The sequence below is a fragment of the Gymnoscopelus braueri genome (genome assembly GCF_963280865.1).
Source record: "Gymnoscopelus braueri genome assembly, chromosome: 22".
Classification (NCBI taxonomy): Eukaryota; Metazoa; Chordata; class Actinopteri; order Myctophiformes; family Myctophidae; genus Gymnoscopelus; species Gymnoscopelus braueri.
Genome location: NC_137624.1, coordinates 16,642,400 through 16,668,331, shown reverse-complemented (window position 1 = coordinate 16,668,331; position 25,932 = coordinate 16,642,400). Strand labels below are relative to the sequence as shown.

Genomic DNA, 25,932 nt, shown 5'->3' with positions numbered 1-25,932 from the left:
TAAAAAGCCTGTTGATCCGGCCTGTCGGGACTGGGCTTCTTAGAAGTAGTTTATCACTGTGAACAAATAACTTAACGTAAAGTAGGAGATGCCGAGGTAATTAAACAAATCTGTCCACAGGTTTTCAAAGTGGGTGCCGTGGCCACCAGGGGTCCACCAGGATTGGAAAGGAAAAGGCAAATGAAGAAAAAAAAATGATACTTTTTCCTTCTTCCCCAATTCAAATTAAATTCATAACATAATTGTGCCAGTTTAACCACGTTCAACCTGGCACCACTATTTGGGCATGTCATTGCTGTCAATTTTCTTTTCAAACATGTTAATGTTTATTTTTTTCCCCCAAAACATAGCAGATCTACAAGCTCACAACGTGTCGCATTGCGCCAGCCAGAGTCTATGGCTATTTGGGAGTCCTTGGCTATGGAAATGTTAGGGAACTGAATACTGTGGAGCGGTTTTCCAGTATGTGTTTCTGGGGGTTGCAGTCCTATATAGTCAATGTCACTGTTTTGAGTTCAATACTCTTATGGATTGCAGAACCTGCTGCTGAGCCTGACACATAGTGCCCTGACGCTCCGATACCATTTGCCAGATGGCAACTGAGTGAACAGTCCATTAAAGGGCTGAGGGTGCCCCCATGATGTGACCAGCCCATGGTCCTTGCTATAATGTGAACCCTGAGGAACTTGAAGCTGCTCACTCTCTCCACTGCAGTCCTGTTTGTGTGAATGGGGGTGTGTGCTCCCTGCAGACTCCTTTAGGGCCCCAACCAAACACAAACTTTGTTCTGCTTTCGCAGGTCAATAAGAACACATCATAAGAACTTTGCCAGTGCTTTTTCGATGTTCTGTGCAGTAGTTCTTGCACCTCCAAAAAAATCGAACTAGCCAAACGGAAATACGCTAGGCAATCATGTGTGATTGGTCAGAAGTTCAAGGGGACTTGTATTATTATTTTGTTTCTACATTCTGCCCAAGGCTTGATTCTGCCAGCAGCGAAAGCAGAGATCATTATGAAGACACCTTTCCTGAGGCGGTTAGCAGGTACAGTAGGGCCTACTAGTACAAACACCTCTGTAATCCCTATTTGAGTGACCATAAACACAAACTGTTGGAAGAAATAGCAAAACCTCTGTGACACATATGCCACAGTGTGTCAGAGGGAGATCCAGGTGGTAATACCACTGGTTTCAGCACTGTACACAATTCTTCAGTGGCTCGAGCAATGAAGCAAGCCGCTAGGTATACTATTGAGTGGGTGGGGTCTAACGTCCAGAACTCAGAACTGAGCTAAGCAAGTAAAAAACATGTTTGTCTTTGCCAAACTTTCTGCGGTTCTGGAATCCAAAGTCGAAAAAAGATTGATGTCATTTGGAGTATGTAGTAGTGGCCTTTAGTCCACAATCACATCCCTTCGTTTTGCTGACGTTGAGATGGTGGTTGTTGTCCTGAGTCCTGAAACCCCCACATCCTCTCTCTGTAAGCTGTCTTTTCGTTGTCTGTAATGAGGCCAATGACAGTGGTGTTGTCAGCCAACTGTATGACAGAGTTTGTTTCGTGTGGCCTCACAGTCACCCCGTATACAGAGAGTACAGGAGTGGGCTGAGCACACAGCCCTGGGGGGCCCCAGAGCTAAGTCGATGTAAAGCAGCCACTGGTGCCAATCCACACCACCCGGTGTTTGTCTGTCAGGAAGTCCAGGATCCAACTGCACATACTGTTGTGTCCTAGAACTCTGAGCCTGGTGACAGCCTTGGAGGATACAATGGTGTTGATTGCTGAAGTGTAGTGAACAGCATTCTCACTATGTGTTCCTCAGTTCCAGGTGGGAGAGGGCATTGTGGAGGGTGAGAGCAATGACATCGTTCGTGGACCCGTTTTGTCCATAAGCAAACTGTACTGGGTTTAGTGTGTTGGAAATGTCCGCACTCACAGAGGCAATTTTAGTGTTTTTAATGTACTGTAGCAGTTTTGATAATATTTTATTTGGATCTCTTTTAGCCCATATCGGCACACGCACGCACGCACGCACGCACACACTTTCAACTCCCAAGCTAAACATTTTCAAAAGTAGCAGTCACACAATAATTCTTGTAAGAAATGCAAGATGACCTTCAACTTAATCAAGCTCCCTGCAACTATACATAAAATATGGATGTGTTTGTCTGTCAGGAAGTCCAGGATCCAACTGCACAACTGTTGTGTCCTAGATCTCTGAGCCTAGTGACAGCCTTGGAGGATACAATGGTGTCGACTGCTGAAGTGTAGTGAACAGCAGCATTCTCAGTATGTGTTCCTCAGTTCCAGATAGAAGAGGGCATTGTGGAGGGTGAGAGCAATGGCATCGTTTGTTGACCCGTTTTGTCCGTAAGCAAACTGTACTGGGTTTAGTTGGGTTTAGTTGGAACTGTCCGCACTCACAGAAACAATTTTAGTGTTTTTAATGTAGCAGTTTTGATTGAATTTAATTTTGACTTTTTTAACCTATATCGGCTAATCTTCCAAGAGTCCAGTCCACATACATACAAACATAACATTACAGCATACAATAATGATAAAAACAACAACCAAGCACGCACGCACGCACACACACACACACACCTGCCCATATCCGACACACATACCAATCTACATGGCTATACTACTACCAACATCTACAGCCCACTGACAGTACTAGTTTTAGTAAAGATAAAGATAAAAGATCGACTTCCCATAACGTTTTTTATTTTTGGTAAAACATAGTAATCTTTGTGTCTTGATCTTGTGATTTTGTGAGCCCTCATGGCTTTCATCAGCGTTGATGAAGGCCCGAGGAGACGAGACGTGTCCGTTTGTGAGACGGCTGTTTGTCAGACTGCTGTCAGACTGCTGTGTTTGTCAGACTGCTGCTGCTGCGGTAAATTAATAACACTAAAATTGCTTCAGTGAGTGCGGACAGTTCTTTAAGACTGTTTGCTGTGAGTCTACAGCCGTCCTTTTTTTACTACCGTCAGGAGAGCACGCTCAGCTCGAGACGTTAGTCCTATAGTAGGTTTAACTAGTGTGTTGGGCAGACAGTATCGTACTGTACTGCAGGAAAATGCATGTGCATTTTCCACTGCAGTTGATTGGCATTTTCAAAACATCTCGTTATTGTCGATATACTGTATATTGTAGTCTTCAGGACAAACACTAATACACTTCTAATTGCCTGTTAATTTATATAAAACTATAATGTAGGTACAATACAAGTAGATGCACTATTAAATGAAAATGCACAGGCCTGTATCCAAAATAATAATCTGTAGCTTCGTATCATAATAAATCCTTGAGGTGCAGGCTGTTGATAGTGTGGATGTCACGCACGCACGCACGCACGCACGCACGCACGTACATACGTTTAACATTTTCAAAAGTAGCAGTCACACAATAATTCTTGTAAGAAATGCAAGATGACCTTCAACTTAATCAAGCTCCTTGCAACTTCACATAAAATATGGATAATTTCGATCAACTACAGTTGTATATCACAGTCCCCTTTTGTTGTGCATTGTTACTGCGCTGAAACACACCGATACATCAGCAGAAAACTGTCAGCTTCTCATCTGACTAGCCGAAAGCTGCAGTTGCAGGCATACCGGGCTCTTAAAGGCAAGGGGAGATGACACTCTGGTTGGTTTAATTCATGATTAATTCACGTCCCTCCAAAAAACTATGATTAACTGCACTCAGATTATGCATTATTTTAAGTACAGTAGCAAAAATGGACGTTGGACACACCCGCATGCGCTTGTGCCATGCGACTTAGACCAGTGTTTATCAACCTTTTTTGTGCCAAGGCACACCTGGCTTAGCCAAAAGATCCCAGGGCACACCTAGATATACGGTGTATATATATATATATATATACACACATATATATATACATATATATATATACATACACATATATATACCAGGGATTCCGTTAGCCGGTATTTACAGGCCATTGACCGGTAAAATGTTTAGCCGGTAAATATAAACACCACCGGCCACCGTGGCCGGTTGGGAAAATGCTGTTATTAGGCTATTTTATCATTTAAGCCTATTATTAATATTATTATTTGGATAAAGTAGTTGGCTACAACCATTAAAATCATAATCATTGAAAGTTGTTATCATGATCTGACTGTGTGGTTTAATTCCAACAGCCTGCTCTGCGCTGCAGTTATAGAATAGCCTATTCGTTGTACGATGGTGTCGCGCGTTGAAAATATCAGAGCTACAAGCTCACAGCACGTCGCAACGCGCCGCGTTGTGAGCTTCTATGTCTGCTATTTTTGATACGACACAACACAGCACAGCTGAGAGACACGGCTGTGTCTTTCAGCGCTGAATAGACACTAGACAGAGTGGTTCGCTCGGGTGTTGATAAACAGAACCGGGATTTTCCGAGGTGATAGAATCTGAACCAAACCGGACCCAATTGTCGATAAAGGGACCCGAACACGTGTGGGTCGTGGATATTATGCAAGCACAGTGACTGTCTGTCTGCAATGGATACGGTGGTGAAAGTTGATGGCAAGTAATCAACCTCGCGCAAGGCCACATATATCATGACACATATAATTCACGTTAACAAAACCTACTTTTACATATCAAGGTTGAATGAGAATCGATGTAAAGCCCAAAATATATATTAATTTGTTTATACTGTTGTTTATACTGTTGTCCACAGCCCGCAGGGTTATTAGAACTCGCCCCAAAACACCCTCGCCCCCATTGTTCACAGGCGGACCAGTGGTTCTTGTATTCTTGTATTTGTTTTACTGAGGATAAGGGTAGAAATAGGTTTAGGATTAGGTATAGTTTTACTGAGGTTAAGATTAGGATATAAATAAGGTTAGGTTTAGGCATGGAATACCCTACCAGGCGAATACCGCCGGATTTTCCCCGGGGCGACCGTGTTTTGGGGCGAGCCGCCGCGACATCTCTCGTCACGCAGCAGTTCACTCATGCATGCCCACTTTATTCATTTCATTTTTGGCAAGTGACATCTCTGCATGATATAGTAGATCATATAATTTAGTTATCTATAAAAACAGGAACAGATTGCATCTGTGATAAAGTGTAAAGAAGCGCAGCAAACGTAACGAGGTGTAATGAGCCCAATCAGTTGGGTGCATGACAGCATTGCAAACACGCATGTGACGTTAATTATAATATGGCCGGTAAATTTATTCTTTGGCCGGTAAAATATAATCCTGCCGGTCATGGTGGCCGGCCCAAAAAATGCCTAGCGGAAACCTTGATATATACATATATACACACACACACACACACACACACACACACACACACACACACACACACACACACACACACACACACACACACACACACACACACACACACACACACACACACACACACACACACACACACACACACACGCGCGCACACACACACACACACACACGCACACACACACACACACACACACACACACAGAGAGAGATTATTGGGCAGGTATAAAGAAACCTTGACCATTACAAATATATAAATCTTTGGCCTACAAATATATAAACTTGGGTCAGTGCAATGAATGGAGGAGTCTGAAAACCTTCCCAGAGTAAAACTTCTTTGGTAAGTGTATTTGGTACCCAATATACTTCTAATATCTGATAATAATATCTAATAATCTGATCCTGATAGCATTATTGCGGACGCATGCGCTGTTGCCCACTACAGACGAACACCAAAACTCTCGCCCCAAAACAGTCACCCCCGGGGAAATCCGGTGATATTCACCTGGTATTCCTAAACGTAACCTCATTAAACTATGCCTAAACCTAACCTTATTCCTAAACGTAACCTCAGTAAAACTAATAATATGGCTAACCGTAAACTTATTTCTAACCTTATCCTCAGTAAACAAATACAGGAATACAAGAACCGCTGGTCCGCGAAAATAAATGGGGGCAATGGTGTTTTGGGGCGAGTTTTCCTGTTTATCGACGGCACCACGGCTTGAAGTTGAAAGAGATTCTCTCCGTGGAGGAGTAATTAATTAAACACCACAAACCACGGATTACGTTGACACAAACAGTGGAGTGATTTAGAAGCACTTTATAAGAAAACTAACACTTATGTAGTGTTTTATTGTCGGACATTCATCATGGCAGGTTATAACATGGGCTTTTGGGACAGGACAGCCCCTCTTAGCAGGTACGACGCTCAGGTCCGCCGTATCGACCCGTTCCGACCCACTTAGTAATACTGAGTGCCAAAGCATGTAGGCCTACCCTGTGCCCTTTTTATACAGTACCAGGTAGGACAACAAATTTGCATTCCTATGGGTGATGGTCGCTACACTGAATGGACTCGGCCGTGGCTGTGTGTGAAGCGGATGATGGCCGTATCGATTGACGGACGATCGGCGCTATTGTTCTCGAGGGGCTGGGTTCACACTTTCTTCAAACGGCACGGCACACCTCAGCAGTACTCGCGGACCAAAATTGGGACGTTTGCCAGGGTTGATAAACACTGCCCTAATACCCACCTAGTAATCCGGGGTGATCGGGCCTTCGCCGCCAGGGCATCTAGACTGTGGAACGCACTGCCAGTGCAGCTAAGGTTAGCACCATCTGTGCCTGTTTAAGTCACTTCTGAAAACCTACCTCTACACTAAGTGTTTTTCCTAATTGTTTTATGTATGATTGCATACACTGTAATGTTTTTTTTTAATAATAAGCAGTAGAGGTGTAACAATATAGTAACTGCATCGAAAAAACGATTTTAGTTTTCAACGATCTACTATATTGATACGCAAACAGCAAAATATCGTATCGTTTGACTTTGTATCGTATCGAATCATTTTGCAATACAAATAATCGTATCGAATCGTTTTGCAATGCAAATAATCGATTTTATCGATACTAAGTACTTGTGCATTGTATTTAGCAATTTTAAGAAGAAAAAAGAGAAAGAGGGGTTTAATTACTTTTCCATTACATATCGCTACACTTTGTTTATCAATAAATGTGTGTAATATCTTTGTTCATGTCAAGGTGCGGGTTTGTCCATATGTGTTCAAATACAATGTCCATGTATTTGCCAGAGAATCACTGTGTTTACTTATGTATATCCATAATAATTAATTTTTCCCTTAAAAAACCTGCACTATCCACACTTTTCACACAGATATTTGTTTTGCTAAATAGTTTGTATCGATTTTAAATGATTGAATCGTATAGTATCGCATCGCCATGAATGAACCAATATTGTCCATGTATCGTATCGTCAACCATGTATGGTGATGTGTATCGTATCGCTGTTACAATGCATCGTTACACCCCTAATAAGCATGCATTTTTTTCTATTAATAACTATAAATAATAGTTTTGCTTTGCTGTCTGTTGTTTTTAATCTTGCTCTGTGCAGCACTTTGGAACTTTGTTTGGAAAGGTGCTATACAAATCAAATTCATTATCATCATTATTATCATTATCAGCTGTCACAATGCAGGTATTATAACTTCATGTTTAGTAATTAAATACCTGCTCACTTTATTCTTCAATTGTCTGCTTCTCCTTTGAAGAGAGGAAAAGAATACTTTCTCAAGTATTACTTCCCATTGTAGATTATGGTGTTCTGATATTGTCTATCAGAACACCATCAGACACTCATCTCAAGCCTCTTATTGTATAATTTAATTCCCTAAATGTAGATTTGTACTGAGGTGTTCATACAGAACACTTCATTGTTCATTGTATAGTTGGCTGCAGCCTTAAGGCAAGAAGGCAACTTCACTGATATCTATTCCTTTTCAAATGTGTTCACTTTAACTGTCCTTCTTATTTGAAACAGTCCCTGGTTCCATATACTGTACATCACCATATCCACTCAGACAAAGGCTACACAATATCCCTATTTTGTTGTTCCTCAAATGTGTACTGAAGTTGGACACAGGTCATTCCTCTATAAAGCTCCATTTGACTGGAACATCTACCTCTTTCTTTCAGGTCTGTTGCCTCTCTTGGCCTTTTCAGGACTTCCTTATATTCACATCTAGTAACAACCTGTTCATGCTTTTAAACTGTTTGTACTTATGTTGATTTCTGACTTTGATTCAGGTCATTGTATTGTATTCTCCATTTCTTGTTTAAAATTAGTTGAGGGCTGGGGGTGTGGGTGGGAGAGGGTGAGCAAGCTAACTGTATCTGTACGTGTGTGTATTGTGTGTAATGTTTTATTTATCTGTAGGACTCTGTCTAAAATGAGATGCTGCATCTCAAGGGGCCGAGCTTTCCTCTCAATACATTCTGAACGATTGTTTCTGTACATATTGGTAAATGGAAGCATACAGTACAGCAAATTTCAAATGAATTCACTTATTATGCTTTTCAAAAACAAATAACACCCAATATACTTCTAATATCTGATAATAATATCTAATAATCTGATCCTGATAGCATTATTGCGGACGCATGCGCTGTTGCCCACTACAGACGAACACCAAAACTCTCGCCCCAAAACAGTCACCCCCGGGGAAATCCGGTGATATTCACCTGGTATTCCTAAACGTAACCTCATTAAACTATGCCTAAACCTAACCTTAATCCTAAACGTAATCTCAGTAAAACTAATAATATGGCTAACCGTAAACTTATTTCTAACCTTATCCTCAGTAAACAAATACAGGAATACAAGAACCGCTGGTCCGCGAAAATAAATGGGGGCAATGGTGTTTTGGGGCGAGTTTTCCGGTTTATCGACGGCACCACGGCTTGAAGTTGAAAGAGATTCTCTCCGTGGAGGAGTAATTAATTAAACACCACAAACCACGGATTACGTTGACACAAACAGTGGAGTGATTTAGAAGCACTTTATAAGAAAACTAACACTTATGTAGTGTTTTATTGTCGGACATTCATCATGGCAGGTTATAACATGGGCTTTTGGGACAGGACAGCCCCTCTTAGCAGGTACGACGTTCAGGTCCGCCGTATCGACCCGTTCCGACCCACTTAGTAATACTGAGTGCCAAAGCATGTAGGCCTACCCTGTGCCCTTTTTATACAGTACCAGGTAGGACAACAAATTTGCATTCCTATGGGTGATGGTCGCTACACTGAATGGACTCGGCCGTGGCTGTGTGTGAAGTGGATGATGGCCGTATCGATTGACGGACGATCGGCGCTATTGTTCTCGAGGGGCTGGGTTCACACTTTCTTCAAACGGCACGGCACACCTCAGCAGTACTCGCGGACCAAAATTGGGACGTTTGCCAGGGTTGATAAACACTGCCCTAATACCCACCTAGTAACCCGGGGTGATCGGGCCTTCGCCGCCAGGGCATCTAGACTGTGGAACGCACTGCCAGTGCAGCTAAGGTTAGCACCATCCGTGCCTGTTTAAGTCACTTCTGAAAACCTACCTCTACACTAAGTGTTTTTCCTAATTGTTTTATGTATGATTGCATACACTGTAATGTTGTTTTTTTAATAATAAGCAGTAGAGGTGTAACAATATAGTAACTGCATCGAAAAAACGATTTTGGTTTTCAACAATCTACTATATTGATATGCAAACAGCAAAATATCGTATCGTTTGACTTTGTAGATTATGGTGTTCTGATATTGTCTATCAGAACACCATCAGACACTCATCTCAAGCCTCTTATTGTATAATTTAATTCCCTAAATGTAGATTTGTACTGAGGTGTTCATACAGAACACTTCATTGTTCATTGTATAGTTGGCTGCAGCCTTAAGGCAAGAAGGCAACTTCACTGATATCTATTCCTTTTCAAATGTGTTCACTTTAACTGTCCTTCTTATTTGAAACAGTCCCTGGTTCCATATACTGTACATCACCATATCCACTCAGACAAAGGCTACACAATATCCCTATTTTGTTGTTCCTCAAATGTGTACTGAAGTTGGACACAGGTCATTCCTCTATAAAGCTCCATTTGACTGGAACATCTTCCTCTTTCTTTCAGGTCTGTTGCCTCTCTTGGCCTTTTCAGGACTTCCTTATATTCACATCTAGTAACAACCTGTTCATGCTTTTAAACTGTTTGTACTTATGTTGATTTCTGACTTTGATTCAGGTCATTGTATTGTATTCTCCATTTCTTGTTTAAAATTAGTTGAGGGCTGGGGGTGTGGGTGGGAGAGGGTGAGCAAGCTAACTGTATCTGTACGTGTGTGTATTGTGTGTAATGTTTTATTTATCTGTAGGACTCTGTCTAAAATGAGATGCTGCATCTCAAGGGGCCGAGCTTTCCTCTCAATACATTCTGACCGATTGTTTCTGTACATATTGGTAAATGCAGTGGTGGAAAAAGTACTCAAATTCTTCACTTAAGTAAAAGTACCAATACTGCAATATAAAAATACTCTGTTACAAGTAAAAGTCCAGAATTAAAAATTTACTTGAGTAAAAGTACAAAAGTATTGGCATCAAAATGTACTTAAAGTACCAAAAGTAAAAGTACTAAATATTTGAAAATAGCAGATCTACAAGCTCACAACGCGTCGCATCGCGACGCGTTGTGAGCTTGTAGATCGGCTATTTTCAAATAGCCTAGGTATAAAATAGGTTTAAAGTGGTTAATGTATTTTCATTATATCATAATTTATATCTGAAAAGTAACTAGTCACTAAAGTTTTCAAGTAAATGTAGTGGAGTAAAAGTACAATATTTGCCTCTGAGATGTAGTGGAGTAGAAGTAAAAGTATTGGAAATTGGAAATACTCAAGTAAAGTACAAATACCTCAAAATTGTACTTAAGTACAGTACTTAAGTAAATGTACTTAGTTACTTTCCACCACTGGGTAAATGGAAGCATACAGTACAGCAAATTTCAAATGAATTCACTTATTATGCTTTTCAAAAACAAATAACACTGACTTAACTGGAATGATACACCTTCCCATGACCCCACTTTGGGTCCTGACCCATAGTTTGAGAACTTCTATTTTAGGGTTAAGTAAGACTAGGGTTAGTCTTAAGTAATTTTGATTAATTGCTACACTTACTAAACTTTGTTTTCAGCATCCAATATGATCCATAGTTATATTGAAGTCTATTTCAGTCGATTCCACTTTATTTTTTTTCTTTCAGCTTATATTTTCACATAATATATCCTGGATAAATACTAATAATTAAGAGACTCTCTAAAAACAAAAACCAAACATAAGAAACATATAAAGCGTTTCGAAGCGTGAGGGAGGAACGCACCAGAAAAAGAGGAAGAGAGGCAAATACATAAAAGAGAGATGTCACAAAGGTAAAGGAGTGGACCGTATCACTTTAGAATCTAAGTCACAAAGGTAAAGAAGTGGTCCACTTTAGAATCTAAGTCATACAGGTAGAAATGTCCGTAGCTTTCAACTCTAGGAACATTGAGATGGAAGAGACAGGTGATGCAATCTATGAGAATTCCATGAACAACACTCCATCTCAGGAGCAACAGCCACACAAGATACTGCAGTCTGGTAAGATATGTTATTAAAACCATTTAGATACTGCAGTCTGGTAAGATATGTTATTAAACCATATAGATGTAGTCTGGTAAGATAAGTTATTAAACCATATAGTAGATACTGCAGTCTGGTAAGATATGTTATTAAAACCATATAGATACTGCAGTCTGGTAAGATATGTTATTAAAACCATCCATATATAGATACTGCAGTTTGGTAAGATGTTATTAAAACCATCCATATAGCATTAAATGTGACGTTACGTCATCAACGATGAGATTGATTGATTGATTGATTGATTGAAACGTTTTATTTACCAAATTACATGAATGAGCAAGTGAATACATGTTAGGTTTTGGGCCGGACAGTCCGGTTTTAGACCCAGCTGTCCTCCGTCCGGCGCACCCTCTGGCCGGATGCATAATTGTCCGGCTTTTGAGAGTGATTACAGTGTATGTGTTATTGGTTTATATTTACATATCTCGTTAAATCTCCTGTTTCATTGGTGTAGATTAGAATATCAACTGGTAGCTAGCGCATAGGCTAGTATGCATTGCTGCGTGCGCGCATTTTGTTTTGTCATAGACTCGCTCCCAACAGTCACTCACACTGACTGAACACTCCTCCGTCCTCCCACGCTTGTTTATGTGGATGCCGGGTCGGATGAAACTGACGCCAAGTAGTCAGGGCCGGCTTAAGCCTTCGTGGTGCCCGGTGCTTGGAACCGGTTCGGTGCCCCCCGGGACCGTTTTGTCAGCGGTTTCACTGTTTTAGCGCTCGTTCAGCAGCCGCTGCTTCTAAATTTCACCGCTTTCCGGCGATAGTTCTGTCTTCTTTCATTTTCTCCAAGACGTTTGGTGCCCCCCCCCCCCCCCCCCCAAGGTTGGTGCTCTGTGCTTCAGCACCTAAAACACTTCCGTTAAGCCGGGGCTGCAAGTAGGCCTACTGTAGTTGTAACGCAGATAATCTGCGGTAGATTTGCCCAAAATTGCCAACACAGAGAACTTCATTTAGCAAACAATGAGCAAGGAAAAGGAGTCCATAAAGAAAAGTAGAATTGACGAGTATTGTTCGCTTTGCACCGTGTGTAACGGACATGACTCATGTCTGTTTGCTGACATCAATATGTCAGCAACAAAGGGAAAGGTGACTGACAAGCAATAATGAGTCAATCTCAGAAGTGCAGGTATAGGCTTACCCTCTTTTTTCCACCCTGTCAGACAAAATAACAGCAACAGAGCTATCCAGTCCAGTACCCTACTAAATGTCCATGAGTCTCCTCTTCTCTTCCCCTCTCTCTGTTTTATGCGCAATTCATTCACGCAGTTATTCGTCCACTTTTCATTGCTCAACACACATTTGCCCCCTCACACCATAATTAAATCCGTCCAACACAAAATTCCCCACACATTACCGACACACCGGAAGGTGAGACCTTTTAGGAGCCTCAAAGACGTTGCCAGGTTGCGTGACAGTAATACGCAATCCGCTCCGTGATTTTTCCTCCGGAAGACAAAAGGCCAGCAACAAGCCACCAGGTTGATGCCAAAAACACCACAGATGGGGACAGACACGCTGGATCTATCTATAATATATACTAACATACCTATGCCTATGGACCTTTCCATGTATTCAATATATTCTTTATACATGTTATATATTATTAAACGCACTTTCTCTAACCAATTTACACCCACTTCACGCTTACAACTCCTGGACATGGCAACGTCGCTCATCGTTCTGTGATTGACAGCAAATGTTGGCCAATCAGGTGGCGAGTTCGCAGCCTGAAAAAATACGAACGGCATCCATTGTTGTTGTGCGAGTCAGGGTGCACTACTGCACTTCTTATTTTCGCTTATTAAACGCTCTCAAACTTCTTCTTTGAGGCAAGGAATTCACTTATAACATATGGTTTGGATATAATTCAGTTGTTTCACTTCATATGTGTGGTTAATTAATCATGACAGAGCCTATTTAAAAATAAAAATTCAGAGAACCGGCAGGGTCGAACAGTCACACGCTGCGTCATGGCTGTCCCCCCCGCCCCACCCCCACCACACACACACACACACACACACACACACACACACGCACACACACGCACACACACACAGATCTGTTGTGCTGTAGTCAAGGCTTTGTATTGCAAAAAAAAAGGCTCTGGGTATTTTTTTTTTTTTTTTATCCCATGATTTTGTACCCCCAAACACTTTTTTCTTTGGGGGGGTTGGGGGGGGGGGGGGGTAGGGGGGGGCACTAGACGTTCTGCCCGCGTAGCGGGCAGAACTTCTAGTTGTTTACAATTCCCACCTATGAGCAATATATCTGTGCAACACATTGTTTAAGCTGCACTCACTGGTACAGAATTGAACAGGGGTCTTCAATGTTTTTCAGGCCAAGGACCCCTTAGCTGAGAGAGTGATAAAGCAGGGACCCCAACTATATTATTGTAAAACACCTTCCATGCAACTTGAGGCTTTCACACGCGCACACACACACACACACACACACACACACACACACACACACACACACACACACACACACACACACACACACACACACACACACACACACACACACACACACACACACACACACACACACAGCTTACTGCTACTCTGTGCTTGGTTTCCTCAGTCACTTCAGTATCTCCAGAGAGGAAGTGCAGCTCCAGTCTTCCTGTGGTCGCTGTGGGTCTGCTAGGTCTCCTCCTATTGGCTGGAATCACAGTTGGAGTTCACTGTAAGTATTCACCAATCACGTGCAGGGGGAGCGGGGGGAGCCACCCTCGCTCCACTGCTATCCATTAGCATTCGTTTTCCTGTTTAATTCGGGACCGGAAATCCAAGATGGTAGATTTGAATTCCCTGAACTTCACGTCCCCTTAGTTCATATTGTTATAGTCTAACCTCAGACAAACCTTGGTGTTGTCCTCGACCGTCAGCTCTCATTCAAGGCACACATTGCAGCGGCCACTCGATCCTGTAAGTTTACACTCTATAACATTCGAAGAATCAGACCCTTCCTCACCCAGGAGTCAGCCCAGCTCTAGCCTGTTTTGGGACCCTGTTTACCTTTTTTGTATTTGGGAAGGCGGTATCCAGGGTCCCTTGACAGTCATCCACTCTCCTATGTACCCGCTGGTACCACTGTCTGGTCCCGGGCAAATATAACGTCGCTTAAGAGTTGCAGAGATTTTTCAAAGATACAGTATCTATATGAGTATCTACTGATCAAATGCAGTATAGGCTCCCGCGGAAACATGTATTAATCGGCGGTGATCGGCGTTGCCATTAAACATTTTTATTATTTTTTTTAAACTTTAGCTTCTCTCTTCCCCACTTCCCATGTCCCGCCTCCCCGCGTTGTGATTGGCCATTAAAAACATACATTAAAGCATGTACTAGCTCGGCCAAGGCAGTAACGTACGACGTGCAGCTAGCCAATCACAACGCGGGGAGGCGGGACATGGGAAGTTGGGAATAGAGAAGCTAAAGTTTAAAAAAATGATTAGCCCGTAAGCACTTGCCGTAGCACTTATGGTAGCCTCGATCTCCAGGCTTTTATTGTTTAGTTTTGCTAAAAAATAAAAGCCTGGCCCAGCCCGTCGGTGTACTCGGTATGAGGAAGTGTTTCACTTCCCAACCAACCAGAGTGCAGTGGGCGTCGCTCGTAATGTTGTGTTAACGGGGCGGGGGTTGACGGACAGATCGGTGAACCAATGGGATCAGGCGCAGTCTCTCGCCGGCTCTATACACCCGCCCCTCTATACACGAAATCAGGAGCGTTGGGGCAGTCTACACTTATGGAGACAGATGCCAGTTTACATTATACTGTTTAGACTGATGATAGGTTCTTGGTTTACCTATGATCCTAGATGACTATTTCCATGCATTTGATGTATTACCTTGTGTTTTACTTGCTTACTGTTGGTCGCTCTAGATAAAGAGTGTCTGCTAAATGCTTAAATTGTAAATTGTAAGTATAACTATGCGCAGTGTGTCGACTCGAGCAATTATCTGTCTGACAGCAGGCCGTGTGAGGCACAGATTGGTCCGTGCCACAATATTGTTGCTTTGTTGGCACTATTATACCCAATAGCATTATCTTGTTCTGTATTTTTGTCAAATAGTTGGCTATACGGTTTTAGAAATGATATAGGCCTATACAAAGAAAAATAAAAAAAACGGGCCAGCCCGGTTCGGCCCGGAATGGACCGGCCGTTCGGGAGTTGCCCCGAATTTCCCAGTGGTCACCTCCTCCCTGACCCCTTAATGCTATCTGGTCTGAACCAACCCACATGGAAAGAATCTATATGTTCCATATATGCAACTATATGTAACCTATATGCTACATATAAGGATCATATATGCGCATATATGTGCATATATACCACATATATGCCTGGTATAAGCTCCATATAGGCTGCATATATCTCACATATAGGTCAAAATCAGGTGCATATATGTGCATATACAGGGTATATAGGTCTCATATATAGCTTGTTTATACCCTCATATAGGTCATATATGTTGATAATACAAGCCATATAGGTCTCCTATATAGCTTCTTTATCCATATATAGGCTCTATATGTTCATAATACAGGACATATAAGTCTCCTATATAGCTTCTTAATATGTAGGCCCTGTGTCCCATTATAGGATGTAGGAGAGTACTGTTTCTACTGTTTCTATGTGATAACATTAAAATATCATGCAAGACTAAATTAGCACATTTGGGATGTGTTACATCAACACAATGGTAATGTCATCACATTTGATCCTAAATACATGTGACAAGGCAATGATTATGGAATATGGCAAGTGAGGAAAACAAGCTAATTTTCAACACAAACCCATAGCAAGCGAAAATCCTAAATGAGACCTCCATTATGTATCATTTGTGTCTCTAGATAAAGATGAGCACCAGCCGAGACCAAAGTGCATTTTCTTCTCAATTTGAACTCCTGAGATATGACACTGTTCAGTCTCACAGTGATCACTGTTTGAGTTCTCAAAATGATCATGGCGTCGCTATTATGGAGTCTCATCTCTGTCTTTCAGTGATCACTGTTTGAGTTCTTGGGATAATCTCACTAACATCTCTTTCAAAGAGTCTCATCTCTGTCTTTCAGTGATCACTGTTTGAGTTCTTGGGATAATCTCACTAACATCTCTTTCAAAGAGTCTCAGCATGTCTATCTGATCACTAGTTGGGAGAAATATAATTATATACTTCATTAAGATAAAGCATATTAAACTTATGAACTCAAAATGATTTCACTTGTGGGTCAGCAGTGAATTCTAATTTGTAGGTGATTATCAGTTATTAATTTTTTATTATACAACTGCAGGTCACAGTTTATGAAAGCCTGCAGATCCTGTCAGTCAGTTCGGTCCATTCCGTAACAAATCTAACATTACATTGCGGACCGTACTCTATATCTGACCAAGAAAGCATATTCTGACTAAATCATATGATGTCATCAATATTAAGCCGATATTTGGCAATGTCCATATATGGCCAAGATATAATTAATTTACAAATCAAGACTATCATCACCTGGAAATCCATTCATGAATATAACAACACTGTCCTCATCAAACCCTGCATATCCACACGTGGAGGCCACTGAATCATCACCTCCCAGATAGCAAAAGATATTAATTCAATGTTGGATTTTGGTCAGATTGGTTATTTTTGGTTGAGGTTGAAAAAGCTATGTTGATTCAATGTTTAAATACAGATACGATTTCAACATTTAAAAAAATGTCATTGAATCAATTTAGTATAGATGATGGTTTTTCAATGTTGAAATGCCCAACAATGAATTGACATTGTTTCAACGTGTAGTGCTGATATTGCACACCCCCCCCTCCCCCTCCCCTCCCCTCCCCTCCCCTCCCCTCCTCCCCCTCCCCTCGCACCCCCTCCCCTGCGAGAGGGTAGTCGTCACAACTCGCGAGACCAGCTAAATCTCATGGGATTTGAGTTTTTCAAAGGAAACATTGGCGCGAATTGAGGCTTGTTGACAACTTCACAAATACTACTCTAGTAAGACAAACTGGTAAGTCCTTTACAATATAATGTATTATGCAATTCATATACCATCATCTGGCTGTCATCGTTTGACTAAATGTTAACTTGTGAATTATTACCGTGGCAACTACAGTGCAGACCTGAGCTTGTTAGCTAGCAAATAATAGTTGACTGGTGAGTTCTTATGGGAATAGAATGTACTATCCCGTTCAGATACCGTCACCCGACTCTCATCGTTTGACTAAATGTTATCTTTATGCTGTCCGGGGTTTGTAGCTTGTGTTAGTAAATAGCAATGCATGTTATTAAAGCAGCTAGCATGCTAGCTAACGTTAGCCCGTCGTTTTGTTAGCATGTTTCGTGATTAAAATGTACTTTCATTTGTTTATCTGTGTGTATACAATAACAGATTATTAGCGTTTTTAACAGTTGTATAATCATTGTTGTAACCAGCACTACTGTGAAGCAGTTCGTTCATTTAATAGTGGTGAACTAACAAGGCAGAATGTATGGTGCTAACTCACTAGCTAGCTACTAATGTTAAACCAACGGGTACCAATTCACTTTGCCGGAAGCACTTCCGGTCTAGACCGGATACGGAAACTACATCCGTGGTTGCATGTGTGTATGTGAAAATTTACCGGATATAGGAGGCGGGATCTAGAGCATAATAGAAACCAGGTTAGCTCATGGAAAAGGCTGTGGTGGAAGAAGTAATCAGATATTTTACTTAAGTAAAAGTAGCAATACCATAATATAAAAATACTCTGTTAAAAGTAAAAGGCCTTGTGTTCAAAATGTTACTCGAGTTAAAGTACAAAAGTATTGGCATCAAAATATACTTAAAGTACCAAAAGTAAAATGTTTGAAAATAGCAGATCTACAAGCTCACAACGCGTCACGATGCAACATGTGGTGAGCTTGTAGATCTGCTATTTTCAAATGTCCTATGTATAAAATAGGGCTAAAGTGGTTAATGTAAGTTTTATAATAATTTATATATATATATATATATATATATATATACATACATACATACGTGTGTGTGTGTGTGTGTGTGTGTGTGTGTGTGTGTGTGTATATATTATATATACGTGTGTGTAAAATATTTTGGAAGGACCTGATAAATTAATAATTTGGAGCCACCTCTGTGTCTCATTAGTTGTTGCTATATGTATGGCAACATAATGTTTTATTATTTTTTTTAGTAAAAATTTGAACGTTTTCAGAAAACTTAGGTTAGGTTTTAGGAGGTGTTTTTAGAATTGGCCTAAGTCAGATGAGCCAGAAAACAGCAGTGTGAAGCGATTTTTTTTTCAAGCCACCTAATTTTCCAGGTACAGTGGTGACACTGTCAGTTATGACACTAACTGCTACACCTACTTTAAGTATTGCCATGTATAATTCCAGTGCTGCCAGAATCCAGCCAGTACCCTTCTGTACCAACACCAAATGCAAGCAGTGGTATGTCATTAATTACTAACATGGCAAAACCAAATGTAATTGCATGAAAGCTTTACAAGCATTTAGTTCAGGTTATGTGTTCAAAGGTTACAGCGTCCACTATTCATGTCTTGTGTTCCCTTCTTTTAGCCTCTGGAGGAAGCTGCTCGGAGGATAACCAGCCTAATAATGGTAAGTGAACCACTTCACACTACTACCTCAGGGTGGACAGATTGTAAATGTGCTTTAGATAGAATTCATAGTTCATGTTTTGTGTTCTCTCATTTTAGGCTTTGGTGGAAGCTTCTTGGCAGAGTTGGAGTCAATGGACCCCTGCAATCATGGTAAGTAGACTAATAGGCTAGATGATTCTCTCAGCCACTCTTAGTGTGTCTCCAGTCTGTTTCAATAGGTGGTGGTTGGATTTCTAGTCGTGCCTTACTGGAGACCTTACTTATTTTGCAAGGATCTGTTAATGTTGGCACGATATTATATGAGAACTTGTATTTTACAGTGACCAATTAGGGCTATTTTAATCCATTTCAGGAGGGAACCACACTGGACAAGCATGGAATGGTATGTCTGTTGTCCCTGTGTCAACAAGAGCCTTTTTTATACATTTGTGATTATTTTATTAGCCATTACTAAACAGTTGCTGTGCCTTGGCTATTGTGCCATGACATACTGTAACTTATTAAAGACTGACATATTTGAACTTATAGCTCCTGCTACTCTAAACATTAAAACATACAGTCTTGATAAATTGCATACAAGCTTTTTTTAATATTTTAATTGTCCTCTTTTTAGACTTCGCTGGCAATCATCACCCCCAAGGCTATAAAGGTGATTTTTTTTACCACCAGACATGCACTAGGTACACTTGCTAGTGTATATGGTGCTCATTGATAACTACTTTGATGGTGCTTATTTGCCTTATTTTGTTCTGTCTGTCTTTCTCTAGGAATGCCAATGTATAACTCCAGCCCCTACCACACTGTGCCATCAGAGAAAACAAGGAATAAGAAGAGGGCCTTCAAGGACACGCTGATGCAGGACTGCATGTTTGGTGAGTCAATCTGCACCTCAAAATACTAGGTTTACTACAGTGGATTTGGCAATTTTTATGATGGATATTTAATTTAGTATTAGTATAGTATTTTAACTTTTATCTCAAGTAAATAAGAACAGATGCATTTTCCTCACCATGGAATGAGCCTGATGGAAAATGCATCCACTCTTAAAGAAGCACTTCACCCATTTCCAACCTTAAGTTCATATAAGTGGTCCTCTGTAATGCTCACAATAAGATGGCACCATTTCTGTCTCAGAGGTGGTCTTTGCCTGTGGACAGTTCAGAAACCTGCCTACCAGTGACATCATTTCAAGCTAATGGACATTGAAAATGATGACTAGGCAGGTTTCTGAGCTGTCCACTGCCCTCCTGAACAGAGTAGACATGAATGGTGGCATGTTTTACGAGCATTAGTGTGGATCAATTATATGACTATGGGGTTGAAAATGGGTGAAGTGCTCCTAAAGCCACCTGCCAGCTGTCTTATTTATCTTTATAACAAGTTTTTTTTACTTTTTTCCCCAGCGGCTGCTCGTCAATTTGACCGAATTGCTATACAGGAATGCACTGCAGAAGTGGCTGCGTCATGGCACGATGACCTGTGCCACGGCCTGCTGTTCTGATGGCTCCCACCATTCATCTGAACGGAGCTGGCGATCACGTATCCGCGTGCACCCCATCCCCTGCACTCCTCCAGTCACCCAACACAAACACCAAGCATGACGAATGTCCACTACCATGGAGAGTGTCGTTCGATGGCGACAGACATCCTAGTGGTCAGCGAGCCCCGACCTGACCTGAAGGCAAGATGGGAGGAGGCCCAGAGCACCTCCCCATCGTTCGACGAACTGATGGACCAAGCGGACGTGCTGATGCACTACGGTATATTAATCACAACATGAACATTAGTATTCACTCTCAACAATATTCGGTGTCCGGAGCGCTCTGCTTGCTGCTGAAACATTGGTAATTCATATTGGTCTTATAACTTCTGTTATTGGTTAGGGATTCACATTTAATTGTAACTAAGATTAGGGATTCATTAATAAAACATCAATGATGAGTAACTTCTTCTGTCTATTCTCTTGGGTCTGTGTCCTTCCTGAGCAATCCAAACGTTGCTACCAGATAACCAGCAGGTAACTTAGGATGTAGCCTCTAACAGCTCCCACCTGTGGGGGAATGATGCTCTATTCATATACTGTAGGTGGCCCAGCCATAACAGAAGTCATGTTGAAATTGTACAGGTATAATTACAAACTGGAGTAATTTAATTTAACCTGGTGGTCAAACTGGATGTCCATGTACTTCCCAAAGCGACTTGAGTTGTCATTCTTCAGGGTTTTGGCATTTCCAAAAGCCTGGCAGGGGAAAAGGAGTGTCCCGGAGCTTAATTTAATTTAATTTTATATCTTTTTTTTTTATCCAGCTGTTTGACACTTTAAAAGCCATAATGTTTCATGTTTTCATATTATAACTTGTTTAAATAAAGTGTTAAAGTTCTACATTGGGGTTTCTATTGGATTTGATTAATGTGTACAAACTTATCACCTATTTTATAGGTGATATAGGTATCATATAATTATGTTTCATTGCATATATGTAGATATAGGTACATACAGGTCATATATGTACCTATATGTTACATACAGGTCATATGTACCTATATGTTACATACATAAAATTGGCACCTTTCCTATATGTATATGCACATATATGCACATATATGTACATATATGTATATGCACATATATGTACATATATGCACATATATGTACATATATGCACATATATCACATATATGTACATATACATATAGGAAAGGTGCCAATTTTATGTATGCGAACATATATGCGGTCCTATATTACAAACATATATGACGCATATAGGTTCTTTCCATGTGGGAAAGTAGTGGCTTTACCATTTAGCTCTTGAAACAAACAACACTGATTGGAGTCAGACCTGAATGTTTTTACAACATAAATCCATGTATTTATTGTAAGTAGATAGGCTATTATGTACTATTATGTTATTATGTCACTTATGTTAGCAATGCGATTATGTATTTATGCTGTAGGTAGTGTAGCTATCAATTGTTTTATTTATTACTGTACTGTCTACCTGTATGTATTTTGTTGCAGTGTTGTTTGTCTCAGACCAAGGACCACAATGACAATAACTCACAAGACTTTTATGTGTCTGTCTGTATCCTTGACGTTTCTACGATGAACATGATGTAACATGTGTTTTTTCCTGTATAAAATCTAATCAAATCAAATCAAATCAAATATGTTAGTTGAGAGAAAACCAATTAAAAATATAAAAGCTAGATTTTGGTAGGCTGAATTTTAATTTAGTTTCACTCAGAAACTCAGTGTTTTTTTAAATGGCCGTAGCTACCGATTCAGGGGCTGGAGCCAGGCTAAGATTTTTGAGTTCAACTTGTACAACTAAAGGCTGAGATGTTTTTTTTTTCCTTTATGTTTTACAGTTTAACATGACTTTTTATGCAATATTTCTCTGCAGTGTTTGTCATGGTGAGCGCCAGTCAGACTGAGATGGAGGAAGGTGATTTAAACATATATTATATTCAAAATAGATTGAATATTTGGTCAAATAAATTAACCACTCAAATCTATATGTTTAAATGTAAACTGCATGAGTATTTATGATTGATGTAATGCTAATGCTGGGATGATTTCAGCCCTCCTTGTTCAGCTGTCCACCCTGGAAATGAGGCTCAACGCCACTGAGAGACAGAATGCAGGTATTATAACTGTATGTTTAGTAATTAAATGCTACTTGTGTTCACTTCCTCCTTCATTTAACTGCTTCTCCTTTGAAGTGAGGAAAATTATAATTTCTCAAATACTACTTCCCATTGTAGATTATGCTGATATTGTCTATCAGAACACGACAGATACTCATCTCAAGCCTCTTAATGTATTATTTAATTCCCTATGTAGATTTGTACTGAGGTGTCCATACTGTACATAACACATTGTTCTTTGTATAGTTGGCTGCAGCCTTACGGCAAGAAGGCAACCTCACTGATATCTATTCCTTTTAAAATGTGTTCAATGTAACTGTCCTTCTTGTCTTCTGAACTGCCTTCTTGTCCAAGACCTTCAGACCAAACTGAACACTAGCGTCCAAGACCTTCAGACCAGACTGGATACTAGTGAGAACCATGTCCAAGACTTTCAGACCATACTGAACACTAGTGTCCAAGACCTTCAGACCAGACTGAACACTAGTGTCCAAGACATTCAGACCAGACTGGATTCTAGTGAGAACCATGTCCAAGACATTCAGACCAACATGGAGGCCTTCAAGACAGAAATCAAAGGTAATTAGAACAGAAGGATGTTCAGTTGTAAAAATAGGTTGCCTTATACGGATACATGCGTGTCACTGCCCGCCCCTGCCGGTTCTCTGAATTTTTATTTTTAAATAGGATCTGTCATGATTAATTGACCACATATATGAAGTTAAACAACTAAATTCTATCCAAACGATATCTTAAAAGTAAATTCCATGCCTCAAAATAGAAGTTTGAGAGCATTTTGAAGTTTAAAAGAGAGTAGAAAACACTGCGGTCAAAAAAGATGGCTGCCGTTCGTTTTTGGTCGGCTGCACTCAGGCTGCACTTTTATTCGGGCTCACTCGAACTCGCCACCTGATTGGCCAACTTTCGCGGTCAATCACAGAACGATGAGCGACGACGCTGATAGGCTCGTCCATTTGGAGAACGGGCTAGAAACGCCCAGACAAGCCTTCAGGCCAGACTCCTTCCTGAAATCATTAGATCATTAATAGTATAATATATGCTTTATAACTATATAAATAATGTGATAATGCTCCTGTGTTGACAGACCAACCAAAGGTGGCCTTCTCTGCTGGGTCCTTGAGTAATGGATTCTATGGACCATTTAATAATTTTACCACTCTGGTTTATAAGAAGGTCTTCACTAACATCGGCAACGCCTACAATCCATCTACAGGTAGGTGGTGATTAAGTTAATTATGTTAATGAGCTTTACATTAAGTGATTAAGTAAATTATGTTAATGAGCTCTACATTAAGTGATTACATTAATTATGTTAATGAGCTTTACATTAGGTGATTACATTAATTATATTAATGAGCTTTACATTAAGTGATTAAGTTCATTATGTTAATGAGCTTTACACAATCAATTATCTCTCACCAACTAATGACACAACTTACATCTCTGTGAAAACATCTGTAACAGCATGTAAAGGGTTAACTCTGCTGCTCCATTACAGGCTAACATGTTCAAACACTCTTCTAAAATAGAAGTGTTTGAATAGGAGGCTTTTTTCACCAAAAAAAAAAAAATCTTTCCTTTAAAAAAAAGAGTTTAAGTAGTTAACAGTGTTTAAAAGTGTCAACATGATCCTTGTGTTGATCCGTGTGTGTGTGTGTGTGTGTGTGTGTGTGTGTGTGTGTGTGTGTGTGTGTGTGTGTGTGTGTGTGTGTGTGTGTGTGCGTGCGTGCGTGCGTGCGTGCGTGCGTGCGTGCGTGCGTGCGTGCGTGCGTGCGTGCGTGCGTGCGTGCGTGCGTGCGTGCGTGCGTGCGTGCGTGCGTGCGTGCGTGCGCTCGCGCATGCGTGCGTGTGTGTGTTTTCTAGGTTATTTCCGATCTCCAGTGAAAGGAGTTTATTACTTCAGATTCACAGCAGCTACCAAAGGATCATCACAAGTGTTGATATACATGTATAAAAATAATCAGCAAATCTTTAAAAACGCTGGATACAGTGATACTTATGGATTATATGAATACATATCTAATGGAGTGATACTAGAGATGGAGCAGGGAGACACAGTAAAAATGAGGATACCTGGTGGTTCCTACAGGCTCTGTGATAGCTCAAACAATCACAACACATTCAGTGGTTTTCTGCTCTATTCTATGTAACACTGCTACTGACACGGCTGGAAACTCATTGAGTACATTTACTCAAATACTCTACTTAAGTACAATTTAGAGATACTTTTAATTTAATAATAATAATCACATCATCTTCATCGTCATCATCACCATCATCATTATCACCATTTTAACCACTATTTTTACTTACTATTCAGCAATAGCTGGTCTACAAGCTCACAATGATGTGTTGTGAGCTTGTAGATCTGCTATTTATGAATAAACAATGAATAATGTGGAATAATTTAGAAATTATAAAATCAAAAATCTTCTCTTATGGGGTCTCTGGCTCTAAATCTTTTCAAATGGGGGTCTGCAGCCAAATACATATTAATTTGACAATCCATTACATCTCAGAGGCAAATATTGTACTTTTTACTTCATTACAATTATCCAACTGCTTTAATTATTAGTTACTTTGTAGATTTAAGCACCATGTTATACTTTGTTTCTTCCAAAATAGCAGATCTACAAATTCACAATGTGTTGCAATGCATCATGTTATGATCATGTTTTTATGACAATATGTTTGTACTTTTGCAGGTATTTTATTGTAAATGGTATTTGTACTTTTACTCCCGTAAAAATGTGAGTACTTCTTCCACCACTGGTCCTGGTAGCATTACATTAAAGAGCTTCCATAATGCTTGTATTCATGTTGTCAATAAAGACACATTCAAAAGCACTGTTGTGTTTATTGTATGTTTGAATGATCATTTTTAACCAGTCATATTTGTATTGTATTATATTTGTGTTATTGGATTTTTAATGTGCATATCATTGTTGTCGTGCAGACACCTTGTATCTCCATATTTCTTCTTTATAAGTGTTATATTTTATCTCCACTATTAATGCCCCTATGCTGAAAAGTAGCTAAAATAGCTGATCTACAAGCTCACAACGTGTCGATCCTGCAGATCTGCTATATTTGTGTGTGTGTGAGTGTGTGTGAGTGTGAGTGTGAG

The 25,932-nt window shown here is 40.3% G+C and overlaps 4 protein-coding genes across 8 annotated transcripts in view; 2 read left to right on the top strand and 2 right to left on the bottom strand.

Annotated features, from left to right (window-relative positions):
- vsig8a (V-set and immunoglobulin domain containing 8a) overlaps positions 1-6,645 on the bottom strand; it is a 165,886-nt gene extending 159,241 nt beyond the window's left edge. The window contains exon 1 of the mRNA XM_080419024.1: positions 6,634-6,645. The gene's annotated coding sequence lies outside the window, so the exon portion shown is untranslated. The remainder of the gene's footprint in view (positions 1-6,633) is intronic.
- The window catches only part of lrrtm4l1 (leucine rich repeat transmembrane neuronal 4 like 1), a gene marked incomplete at both ends in the record, with an annotated part of 90,527 nt that overhangs the window by 5,889 nt on the left and 58,706 nt on the right, over positions 1-25,932 (bottom strand). The window lies entirely within an intron of this gene.
- LOC308077996 (uncharacterized protein) lies at positions 11,281-25,540 on the top strand. Of its 4 annotated transcripts, none has more exons than XM_080419026.1 (7): positions 11,281-11,464; positions 14,096-14,200; positions 22,541-22,582; positions 22,719-22,781; positions 23,139-23,363; positions 23,890-24,018; positions 24,687-25,540. In XM_080419026.1, exons 1-7 carry the CDS (start codon positions 11,344-11,346, stop codon positions 24,953-24,955), a joined length of 954 nt encoding a protein of 317 aa, XP_080275152.1. In that variant the 5' UTR covers positions 11,281-11,343; the 3' UTR covers positions 24,956-25,540. The 4 variants fall into 4 exon arrangements, with proteins under 4 accessions (XP_080275152.1, XP_080275151.1, XP_080275154.1 ...); XM_080419025.1 differs by having other exon boundaries at positions 24,669-25,540; XM_080419028.1 differs by lacking the exon at positions 24,687-25,540 and adding an exon at positions 24,163-24,356 and having other exon boundaries at positions 23,890-24,042.
- LOC308077997 (uncharacterized protein) lies at positions 18,751-21,232 on the top strand. Of its 2 annotated transcripts, XM_080419030.1 has the most exons (7): positions 18,751-18,963; positions 19,093-19,134; positions 19,233-19,286; positions 19,489-19,518; positions 19,750-19,785; positions 19,904-20,008; positions 20,540-21,232. In XM_080419030.1, the coding sequence occupies exons 3-7, from the start codon at positions 19,268-19,270 to the stop codon at positions 20,635-20,637; spliced, it is 288 nt and encodes a 95-aa protein (XP_080275156.1). In that variant the 5' UTR covers positions 18,751-18,963; positions 19,093-19,134; positions 19,233-19,267; the 3' UTR covers positions 20,638-21,232. The 2 variants fall into 2 exon arrangements, with proteins under 2 accessions (XP_080275156.1, XP_080275155.1); XM_080419029.1 differs by having other exon boundaries at positions 18,751-19,134.